Source organism: Ictalurus punctatus, chromosome 7, assembly GCF_001660625.3.
Source record: "Ictalurus punctatus breed USDA103 chromosome 7, Coco_2.0, whole genome shotgun sequence".
In the NCBI taxonomy this organism is placed as follows: domain Eukaryota; kingdom Metazoa; phylum Chordata; class Actinopteri; order Siluriformes; family Ictaluridae; genus Ictalurus; species Ictalurus punctatus.
Genome location: NC_030422.2, coordinates 20,728,959 through 20,741,876, shown reverse-complemented (window position 1 = coordinate 20,741,876; position 12,918 = coordinate 20,728,959). Strand labels below are relative to the sequence as shown.

Genomic DNA, 12,918 nt, shown 5'->3' with positions numbered 1-12,918 from the left:
CCCCAGGACATTCTGCTGTAATATTTTGTCTGTTATATTCTATGTAGTCTATAGTAGTCCCTAGTTTTATTTTGATCATCTCTGATTTTTATTTGACTTTGTTGTTGGTGTTCATAAAGCTATATGACCCCCCTACATACTGTAAGCACTCCATGACATCAGATTCCATATCAGAAAACCAAATAATATTTTCAGCCATTTCTGAGTGATTAGTCACAGTCACACAGACATTCTGACTCAAATTCTGACTTAATTTTAATACAATGATTATATCTCTGATTTAATTGACAGGTGTCTCACTCACCAGTGTCATGTTTGGTGCCTTTGGCGCAGGCCACTATAGCACCCATGCTGGGCTGAGATGTCATGCCAGCCATGGAGTCCACTGCCACATCAACGATATCAGCACCCGCCTCAGCACACGCCAACATGGCCGCTACACCTGCACCTGCCGTATCATGAGTGTGTATGTGGATGGGAACATCTGGGAATCTATCTCTCAGAGCTGTGATCAGCAAGTGACTCGCCTCAGGTTTTAACAAACCAGCCATGTCCTAGAGAGAAACTCTCAATATCACTACATTGCCTGTTTCATATCATAGTATGCATATGTGTATATATCAGTTACAGTACATCTGTTACATTTCCACATGCACACACCCTACCTTTATTGCCAGTATATGTGTCCCCGCCTTGACAAGTTCCACTGCTAGCTCCAGATAGTATTCTAGTGAGTATTTCTGTCTCATGGGATCAGAGACGTCTCCTGTGTAAGAGATGGCTGCTTCCACCACGCCTCCAGCAGAGCCAGCAGCCTCCATCCCCATGAGCATGTTAGGCAGGTAGTTTAGAGAGTCAAACACACGAAAGATGTCCATACCATTCTCCTTCGCCACTTCACAAAACCTAAAGATTGGGAGGAAAGGTGTGTCAAGAGATTCATATTTAGAAGCTTTAACATCTAACAAGTTCTTGGTTGTTACATATAATGTAATTCACTTGGTTTGGACTAAGTTAGTAGCTGATTGAGGTAGCGCATGTACACTGAAGTGGAGTGGCATCTATAGAGGATATAAGGTGATTAGAGCAGGGAAATATTGTTTTGCCATTGTGTACAGTATGAATATGTTAAAATGAGTCCTAAGTTCTGAGTCTTGTTACCTGCTTTTGACCTTGTGATTTGAGCTTTTACGCTTTTTGATTATCATTGTCTGGTTTTCTGTATTTAGGATGTTTACTTGTATGGACCGTAACCCTGTTTTGACTATGGTTTTGGATGTGTTTAATAAACAATGGAAGCTAAAATATCTCCTGTTACATGTGTGCACAATTTTAGTCCAAGCATGTTTCAAAAATCTCACCACACCAGTGGATTTTGAATGCCATACCCTTTACATGTTATCATGCTTCTGTGAGATAAAGCAGTGATGTCTTGTTAACTTGTTGCTGTGCTGTTTCAGATAATGTTATAGAGTGACAACGGTGACAAACCTGCACATCACACATGAGCTGCAAAAATATATTTTGTACATTACTTACATTAATGTAAGTAATTTTAGTCCAATCTGGTTTTGAATATCACACTGCACTAGCTAATTATGAGTGCCCACCCCCTGTTGTGCTTCTCACACCCACCTCAGTGCAGGTGCATTAATTTCTGGCCTTGAATAATAGTAATTGAGTACAAAGAAGAAAAAACAATGCATAAGTTATGCTTGTTGTTGCACTAATGTAAAAAGAGCACAAGAGACCAAGTAAGAAAGTCAGTGATGAAATGACATTTCTTAACATTTCAGGATTATGCTAATGTTTGTCACTCTCTGTAAAAATTAATGGCCAATTCATTCAGTCATAATATCCATGTGTGTGTGACAGATGGAGATGGAGAGAGTATGAATGGAGCGAGGATAATTCATGACGTAAGGATATTCATTATATGTGGACATGAGAATAATGTAATATAATACTTGAGGAACCTGATATCATATATATAACTTGATATGAATTTGAATGAGAAAGAGCAATGTGACTAGAGTTTGTTCATTTTCATAGAAATTAATACATTATAAAGGACATGGCTTTTAACATAACCATGACACTTATTATACAAACTGAGTTGTGTGAATTATTATTATTTTATTTTTTGTACAGATTTGGAAGTGTGAGATCATGCTGACTTGGTACATACATGTTCCAGTAACATAGAGAGGGACTAAACTTTGCTCTTGTGGTGTCACAAATAAAATCAGTGCATGGTGCATTTCCCAGCATGACCCGCATGGCTTTCATTGTGACATGTTTCATTGTGACATGTGACATTGTGCCTGTTTTAGTATTGGCTTATTTCCTGATTGTGTTCACCTGTTCTATGTTTAGATCCTGATGGGTCTATTTAGTCCCTATTATATCATTGTCTCATTGTTAAGTCTCATCAACGTTACAGTGCATATGTTACATTTATTATGAGCCTTTTCCTTTTTACTGTATTGGATTATGGATTCGCCCCTTTCATGCTGGGTCCTTATGATTTGCCCTATGCTGTGGATCATGACTACTAATATTGGTTTTGCAGTACATTACACGCATAAGCAATTTTTTCTGTGTACTTTGAGTTGAATGCTTGCATGTGTATTTGTTTGTACTTGAATACGGCGTTGTCAGGGTAGTTGGTGTAACCCACAGCATTAGCTCCTCTCAGCAACATCTGGAAAGGCACATTGGGTATTAGTTTTCTCAGCTGCTGCAGTCTACGCCATGGACACTCTGACAGGAAGCGCATAGCCACATCGAATGTAGCACCTACGAAGAAGCAGGGAGAGGTACAGAGACAGATGCATATGATAAAACACTCGATTTAACCTCAGGAACATTCAGACAACAAGTATTTTGCTCTTAAGTGCATGCGGTGGTAAAAGTAACACTTAACTAAATTAGAGTAGACAGGTTTTGTTGTCACTGTGCGATATTCATAATGCAAGTACATAAACTTGAATTGATCTGAAGGAATTACTTAATCCCCCCTCCATCCCCCCATCCCCCATGACCAAATTGAATTTTTGTTGTTGTGCTATTGTGTGTTAACCCTCTAGGACTGTCATATCTCAGCCCAGCCATGACTCGGTTTCCTGAGAAGCAACACCCACTTCTAACATGGCCGCTGAGAACTACACTTCCCACACACGCATGCGCTCACCTTCCCCAGAGTTCTGATCACACACACCTGCAGCCAATCACTTTGCCCTTTCACCACAGCTTGTAAGAGACTTTGGATGCATACTTGCCCTATGAAGTAAACATTCAGCTGACTAGTTTCTCTGTCGTTATCCAAGCCTTATCTACTGTGTTTATTGCAAAGTGACTTTGACCATTGCTTACGTTCCCGACCTTGATTTTGGCCTTGCCCCGTTTTGTTATGTTTGCAGGATAGCCTGACCCTTGCCTGTTTCTCGACTACGAACTCTATTTACTCCTCTGGATTATACTGCCTGAATCTGCCGCCCGCATCTGCTTCCGTATTCCCCACGGTACGTGACAGATTACTTCGCCTCCAAATGGAAGCAGCGGGGGATCTGCAGTGGCATCAAGTCGTTTAAGGCTACGGTCAGATTATTAGCGAACAGAGACAGCAGCTAGCCAACCTGACTGAGCAGGTGGCTAGGCTAGCTCAAGCTGCGCTGGTCGCTACACCAAAGACTGCGCATTTTTCTCCCATGCCGGCACCGGAGAAATATGACGGAGATCCGGCACGCTGCCGGGGTTTCCTCCTCCAGTGCTCCCTGTTTTTCTCCAGCTACCCAGACATGCCGGAGAGTCGGAAAATGATCCATTTCTTGGCGCTATTGACCGGCAGAGCTCTACTCTGGGCCACGGTGGAATGGGAACAGGGAGAGAGCACCATGACTACCATGGATCACCTGATGGAGTGATTTTGGATCGTCTTTGATCACTCTCCAGACAACAGGGAGACCGGGGAGGAATTACTGACCCTGAAGCAAGGGACACGCTGCTTTGCGGATTATGCTTTAGAGTTTCTTACTGTCGCATCCAGGAGCGGATGGAACCAACCCGCCCTCAAGACTATGTTTCGCCAGGGATTGAATCTGGATATAGTGACAGAACTGGCATGTCGCGATGATCAGTTAACTCTTGACGCACTCATTAGCCTGGCTATTCGCCTAGACCGCCTGCTACAGAGCCGCTGCTAAGTATGCAGCGAGGCGGATGTTGCGGTGCAAAGTCTCCCCGCTGAACCCATGCAGCTGGGTCAGGCGCGGGTTAACATGGAGGAGAGAGAGAGATGGCGTCGTGAGCTTCGTTGCTTCTACTATGGTGAGGAGAAGCGCTTCGTCCGACAATTCCCTCTCAAGCAACGCCGTGACATAGGAGACCGCGGAGCGGCTAAGCTACATCAGCCAGGGGTGAGTTTGGGTCCTTTAACCCAGAGCGCATTTCAATCTGCATTCTTGCTGCCGGTCATAGTAGAATACTCAGGACTATGTTGTACTTTAGAAGCGCTGATTAACTCAGGAGCAGTGGGGAATTTCATCGACAATTTCATCGGAATTTCATCCTAGGCCTCCCCTGGTTAGAACACCACGACCCGGGTATTTCCTGGACTCACAAAGAGATCACGCGATGGTCCCCCCATTGAATCAAACATTGTCTTCAGACACTCATGATCATGCTAGCGACCACCTCCATCAAGAGCCCAAACAAGACTACCATAGTCCGCATTCCCACTGAATACCAGGACCTCAGCGAGGCGTTTAGCAAAGAAAAAGCCAGTGGATTACCACCTCATCGGTCCTACGACTGCGCCATTGAGCTGCTTCCGGGCACTACTCCACCCCGAGGAAGGGTTTACCCACTATCACAGACTGAACAGCGAGCTATGGAGGAATACATCCAAGAGGCACTACAACAGGGCTACATAAGACCCTCTATGTCCCCAGCCTCCGCAGGATTCTTCTTTGTGGAGAAAAGGGAGGAGGGTTAAACCAATGCTGTATCAAGTATTGCTACCCTCTTTCGTTAGTACAGTCACTCTAGAACAATTTTGCGCTGCTACCATCTTAGCAAATCTGGACCTCCGCAGTGCATACAACTTGGTCAGGATCAGAGAGGGAGACAAGTGGAAGACGGGGTTTAGCACCACCTCCAGGCACTACGAATACCTGGTAATGCGATATGGGCTTTCTAGCGCTCCCTCTGTCTTCCAGTGTCTAATAAACGATGTCTTAAGGGACATGCTGGGACATAATGTAATCACGTACATTGACGATATATTGATCTATTCCAGTTCCAAGGAGGAGCACGTTCACCATGTCCATAAAGTCCTGCAACGATTACACCAGCACCAGCTGTACGTCAAAGCCGAAAAGTGTGAGTTCCATAAAGATACCATTTCATTTCTGGGGCACATCATTGGCGCTGAGGGGGTTACCATGGACCAAGTAAAAGTAAAAGCAGTAGTAGACTGGCCCAAGCCTGCAACAGTGAAGGAGCCACAGAGATTCCTGGGTTTCGCCAATTTCTACAGAAGGTTCATCCGAAATTTCAGCTCCATAGCAAACCCACTGACATCCTTGTTGAAAGGAAAGCCCAAACGCCTGCCATGGAACCTAGCTGCCCAAGCAGCACTTGATCAGCTCAAGAAGGCCTTCACAACCGCTCCCATTATCAAGCACCCAGACCCATCCAAACCATTCGTGGTGGAGGTCGACGCATCAGAGACAGGCATAGGAGCTGTTCTCTCACAGCTTTTCGGAGAGAGGCCCAAACTCCTTCCAGTGGCATTCTTTTCACGAAAACTATCACCTGCCGAAAGAAACTACGATGTGGGCAAAAGAGAACTCATGGCCATTAAGCTAGCCCTGGAAGAATGGCGACACTGGCTGGAGGGAGCTACACACCCTTTCGTCATATTCACTGATCACAAAAACTTAGAATATCTACGTACTGCAAAGAGGTTGTCACCCCGTCAAGCCTGATGGTCACTGTTTTTCGCCAGGTTCCAGTTCACCCTGTCATACCAACCCGGATCCAAGAATACTAAGGCTGACGCCCTGTCTCGTCTGGACAACACTGAGGCTCGGGGGAACCATGAGGAGTACATCATACCCACCTCATGTATTATTAGTGCCCTAGAGTGGGAGCTGGATCAAGCACTAGAGAACATTCCCCAGTCACAAGTTCCAGAAACATGCCCTGCGGGAAGACGATTTGTGCCTGAACGGTACCGACAGGAACTCATCGTCTGGGCCCACACGGTGGTTGGCACAGGTCACCCAGGGGCACGACGCACATACCATCTGTTACGGGAAAAGTACTGGTGGCCTAATATGGATAGGGAGATACACAGAGTGGTGGTGTCATGTTCATCGGGTGTGCAGAGTAAAGTACCACGGACACTTCCTGCTGGCAAGCTCAAACCCCTACCTGTACCAGAACACCCATGGTCACATATATCTATTGACTTTGTTACAGATTTACCCAAGTCCCAAGGTAACACAACCATTCTGGTAACGGTGGAACGATATTCAAAGTCAGAAAGGCTCATTCCACTACACGCCCTGCCCACCGCATTCATGACAGCCGAATTACTATTTCAGCATGTATTCAGGTACTTCGGCATCCCGGAGGAAATAGTCAGTGATCGAGGACCTCAATTCACGAGTCAACCTGGAACTAGGCCGGTTCCTTAGGACATTCTGTGTCTCAATTCTCGAGGATTGGAGCAGATTCCTTCCGTGGGCCGAATATGCTCAAAATTCACTACGACACTCAGCCATGGGCCTCACACCATTTCAGAGCGTACTAGGTTACCAACCCACACTGTTTCCTTGGAATGCGACTCCCACTGAATCACCAGCAGTGGATCAGTGGTTCCAGAGGAGCGAACAAGTTTGGTCCAACACACACCAGTGCCTGAGACAGACCTCACACACATACAAATGTAGAGCTGATCGCTGCCACAGTGAGCATCCATGTTACCAGGGTTTGGTTATCCACAAGGGACTTGAGACAACCACATGGCTGCAAAAAAACTCACCCCAAGATACACGGGGCCATTCAAGATCCTCAAACAAATCAATGAGGTTACCTAACGTCTGGAATTACCTCGGCACAGCCACATAGCCCCCTCCTTCCACGTGTCATGACTTACGCCCGTCATCACAGGACCTCTGGCCACTTAGATGCCCTCTGAAACCCCTCCTGTACCACTGGAGATCGATGGGCAACCTGCATACCTGATCAAGAATATCCTCAACTCTAGGCGCAGGAGGGGTAAGCTGGAATATTTATTCGAGTGGGAGGGCTACGGACCAAAACAACAATGCTGGATTCCGACAGAAGACCTATGGGACCCACAGCTCAGTAAGGACTTCCATGCAGCTCAACCTGAACTTGCAGGTCCACGACCCCGGGGATGACCCAGAAAGAACTCTGATCCCGGAGTGAGCCCTTTGGGTGGGGGGGGTGTCACTGAGGACTACACTTCCCACACACACATGCGCTCACCTTCCCCGGAGTTCTGACACACACACCTGCAGCCAATCACTTCGCCCTCTCGCCACAGCTTATAAGAGGCTTTGGATGCATACATACCTTGCGAAGTAAACGCTCAGCTAACTACTTTCTCTGTCGTTATCCAAGCCTTATCTACCGTGTTTATTGCAAAGTAAATTTGACCATTGCTTACGTTCCCGACCTCGATTTCTGCCTTGCCATGTTTTGTTTTGTTTGCATGATCGCCTGACCCTTACCCGTTTCTTGACTACGAACTTTGTTCACTCCTCTGGATTATACTGCCTGAATCTGCCGCCCGCATCTGCTTCCGCATTCCCCACAGTACGTGACAAGGACATGTCTCGATGAGAGCAACTGTCTGATTCATATTTATTAGACATAACTGTACTTTTTGTTAGTAAAGGTAGCCAACGTATGTTGAATTGGGGTGAAATACATAATGCTCATTAACAAAGCTGTATAAGAAATGGTACAGGATTTTATGACTGTTCTTCAAAGCAGGAATATATAGATTTTGGTCTTGTGTTTGCTCTAAAAAATGGTCCAAATTGTTCAGATAAGCACTAGCATCATCACAGGTTTTGAACCGAAGATTACCTTGTGTTCATTTCTGACCATAAAAATAGAATTTCAGATGAGTTAAGAGCAAGTGAGCAGTGTCTTTAGACTGCAATCACTAAACCGTCATTGTTCTTCAACAGTGTTACACTTCCAAAACTGTAATTAAGCTAATTGGTTTAAAATATTCATAATAACAATTAGTATGTAATAACCGTAAACCTTCATAACCATTTTGTTATAATTGGTTCACTCATTTTAATGGATGGAACAAAAGATTAAAGGCACACAGACACGTACAGAGACTCTGCGTTTGTGTTTGTGGAGGATAAAGGCTTCAGCCTCATTAAACATAGCAACTCAATACATATAACAATGACAACAGGAAACCATCAGAAGAAAAATATGGAAAAGCAGTACAGCTCGAAATTGATTTCTGAGTCAAATTGTCAGTAAATCAAGCATGTAAAGGCACAATCCAAAGCTACTGGGAACCCCCCACCCCAAAAACAAAAACAAGAGCCAATAAGACCCAGGGTTACACATTCACATCTCTGTGTCCTTACGCAACACAACCAGAAGCTTTAAACATTAAACACTACACTCCTATCTGCTGGAGCTTATATAAAAAGAAGTTATAGACAATAAAAGTGCTGTAATTCCCTTATAGTAAAACTATATGCCCAAAAATACCTGCAAATGAAATATAACATTCTCTACATCTGCCTCACATTCATCTTTTTTTCATTAATGCAGATTTCTTTGGTATACAACAAAGATAGCAGTAATAGACTGTGCTGTCAGAAGATGCTGGAAGGCACTGTATTTTAATTTTGATTTTTCATTCTGCTATGAGATATAGCAGTTACGCCTTGTTAACTCTTGTTGCTTTGTTCTGTATCAGATGACAGACCGAGTCTTTTTTTTACAGTGATAACGCTGGCTATCTTCTTTCAGCTCCTCTCATATCTGTACACGTCATACATGAGCTGCAGACGCAGTCCATGGTTAAATAATATCCTTTTATTTGTTGTTGCCGTTAACAATTATGTTTTCCTGCCATGCTGATTAATATCATTTAGAAACGTTTCATGGCTGAAGCTGACTGTGACAAGAGACTAGGTATATATGAGGAGTGTGGTGTAGGATCTACATATACAAATACTTATTTTATAACAGTGCTTATCAGTTGGATGACAGAAGGAAATAACACACTGACAAAGTGATGTTTGTTAGTTGCTGCATTGGTTTCACTTAAGATTTGGGGATGGGGGTGTTTTCGGATAACCGGAGTGTAAATACACTTTACGTGAACCAAAGTGAACCCTACAAGGTTGCTTGTGGGACTGGAAAAGGTCCTCCTGGCATCACTCTTCAGAACCTTACTTTGGTTCCTTAAAGCACTAAGAGTTTTTTTTAGAGAACTTATGATAACATGCTTCCTTCTGGCATTGCTGTGAAGAAGCATTTCTGGGTTTCTAAAACACCAGCAAATAGATGGTTCTCTAAAGAACTTGAGATTAAAAAGTTCTTTGTGCAACTTAAAGGGGACCTATTATGCAAAATTCACTTTTACATGGTGTTTAAACACACTACAATGATAAAAATCCACCCACTCCTTTTTCATATTCCCTACAAATCATAAACAGTGTCTCAAAATGAGTCATTTGCGATTTCTATCCAATGTGACATCACATTGGAATAGGTCCCGCCCACAACTGGTGACAGACTCTGTCCTATTAGCACAGCTCCTCCCTTGAGTGAGCTGCACACAGTCCACCATGTTCTCCGCACTGGAGCAGCTACAGTGATAAGAAGAATATCTCAGCTTCATAAGCTTTGTAAGTGTTCTATTGTTGGCTGTAAGAATGAACATAAGAGTCTTCATGTACTTCTGGCATCAGAGACACTGAAGACGCAGTGGAGTATTTTTATTTTTGAAGGAAATGTGCCCCAAAAATAGCTACATTCGTGTATGTTTGTTTGAATCATTTTACACCAGACTGCTTTGTGAACGAGGGTCAATACATAGCAAGATATGCTGAAAAGTTGATTATCAAGGATGGATCAATACCAACTATTCGTGATCCAGTTTCATATCCAGAGGACCTAAATATCGCACTTTATTTTGTGAATGTTTGAAAATCGCTTTTCTGAAACTGCTTGTTAGCAGATTCCACGGCTAATGCGGCTAAAGTTACCATTGTCTCTGATCGTATTCACAGACACCAGAGCTATGTCGTTATTTTTATTTGTAACCCGAAAACACTTAAAGTCTATATAATTCATACATATAGTGCTGAACACCGGTATTTACGGTGTCAGTCATATTGGTTTTCCTGATTTGTTGTTGCCGTATAGTATCTGAAGCGCGAGCTGTCAAGGCACAGTCCTCTTCTATAAAGGGGGCGGGGAGCAGCAGCTCATTTGCATTTAAAGAGACAGACAGGAAAACAGCGTGTTTTTGATTCCACCTAAAAAGGGGCATTTACAGCATGGTATAACAAATGATCCGTGGGGTATTCTGAGCTGAAACTTCACACATTCTGGGGACACCTGTGACGTACATTACATCTTGTAAAAAGGGGCATCACAGGTCCTCTTTAAAAGGGTTCTCCACTGGAATCAGGCTGAAAAAACATTTTTGATCTCATCCTTTTATGTCGAGTACAGTTGTTACTATAGAAACAATTTTCTACTATAGAAACAAATTTTTAAATAATTTTAATGGATTAAAATGATTATTAATACATTTCAATAAAGAAATAATGAATAAAGATGAATATAAACCTTGCAGCCAGAAAATTCTCAGAGCTATGCTTTTACAGAAAATGAATCAGTATCTTTTGATCGTCGGGCTCTCAACAGCACCATAGTTTGAGCAGGTTGCTAATGACCGATGGGAGATGTGTATGAATGGTTGGGTGATACCACAATGAATTTATAGGTTATTAAGTAAACAGATAATTGCTCAGGGGCCCAAGTAATGGAGAGGTATGATCGTGTCAAGCTTGCACATGAACAGGTCAGAGGATAATAATATTATAGAGTCAGTGAATGAAAGGCATAATCCTCACCTCCCCAGTTCTCCACACTGAACAGATTGCTGAAGTTGTGTGCGACGTACGGGGCAATCTTTTTCAGGTCATGTGTTCTAACACGAGTGGCTAACAGAGACTGATGAGCGTCTCTAAAAGTGGTGTCCATCAAGAGCAAGCCCTGATGCTGTCTCACTGCCCGGGCAAAACCCTCAGGACCTTCTTTCAACAGGACCTCACGGAAACCTGCAGGAGGCTCTCCTACACACACACACACACACACACACACACACACACACACACACACACAGTATTTATTATTGACCTACGTATATATTCATATACCAATACATTAGGCATGTTGATGCATTTAGTATCAGTCTTAGCAATACATTATATAAGATTGTATTACAGGAATGATTTCTGACAGGTACTGACACACACTCACACACACACACACACACACACACACACACACACACACACACACACACACACACACACTCGAGAAAAGAGTCAAATGTGATGGCGATGGGATTTTCCAGTTTTATGTAGATTTCAGACAAGCTCTGCTTATGTTATATGAAAGAAAGTAAAGCATTCAAAATCTGTTTAACACGCTTTGTGACATGCCCCTCCTTTCTTTCACACACACACACACACACACACACACACACACACACACACACACACACACACACACACACACACACACAGGCTAAGTGGGACTCTGAAGTGTCCCAGAGGCATTGGGTTATAGCTAATACAGATGTGACCCACTTAAACACATTCACACACACCTACATATATATATATATATATATATATATATATATATATATATATATATATATATATATACACACACACACACACACATACATACAGAATGTGAGACAAACAGAGAAGCACACACATTCTCATACTTTCATCTGTAGCCATCAGTAAACAGTTGCATTCAATATTATTTAACCCCATTGCAAAGGTTTATTGTCAAAATTTACAGACTTTCAGCTGTTTGCAATGAATAAATCAAACAAAAGTAGTTGAAATATTTCAACACAACGAATGCGAAGTGGTTTCCCCAAATTCAACTGAAAATGCAACTTATAATGATTTTTCCAGTTTCAAAATTATTCAACCCCCTGAATAGAATTCCTCACTACAGCACAAATATGCAAAACAGGTTTTGTCTCAAGCACACCTGATGCAACTAATCAAGATCTTCATTAGTTGCACCAGGTGTGCTTGAGCTGGAACACATGAAATACCTGAACTGGCTAGGGGTAGAAAATGTATGAAATACCTGGATGTGGCAGAAAAAGCAAGCTATCAATGGCTGCAACCAGATTTCTGAGAAGGCAGGTTGTAAAAAACCCTCGAGTGACTGCAAAAGACCTGCAGCAAGACTTGGTAGCAACAGACACTGAGGTTTCAGTGAGCACAGTATGACACGTACAAAACGCAGAAGGTTTCCATGCCAGAACTCCAAGATGCACACCACTACTGACCCAAAAGCACAAGAAAAGTCGGCTCAAAATCATATAAATAAGCCACAGAAGTTTTGGGATTCTGTTCTGTGGCTTGATGAAAAAACTGGAACTTTTCAGCATGATGGATCAGCAGTATGTCTGGATAAAGAAGAATGAAGAAAGAACACTTTGTCCACATTCAAGCATGGTGGTGGCTCAGTGATGCTCTGGGGCTGCTTTGTATCCTCTTGCACTAGAAACCTGCAGTGTGTAGAAGGTAAAATGGATTCACTGAAGTATCAGGAAATCCTAGGAGAAAA

General features: G+C 43.0%; 1 protein-coding gene across 1 annotated transcript in view; it reads right to left on the bottom strand.

Moving 5' to 3' along the window:
* Positions 1 to 12,918, bottom strand: part of pcxb (pyruvate carboxylase b) — a 248,629-nt gene that overhangs the window by 43,711 nt on the left and 192,000 nt on the right. The window contains exons 14-17 of the mRNA XM_017471914.3: positions 11,166 to 11,387; positions 2,643 to 2,799; positions 666 to 906; positions 305 to 554 (exon numbers count right to left, since the gene is read on the bottom strand). Coding sequence (XP_017327403.1) covers positions 305 to 554; positions 666 to 906; positions 2,643 to 2,799; positions 11,166 to 11,387 — 870 coding nt within the window. The remainder of the gene's footprint in view (positions 1 to 304; positions 555 to 665; positions 907 to 2,642; positions 2,800 to 11,165; positions 11,388 to 12,918) is intronic.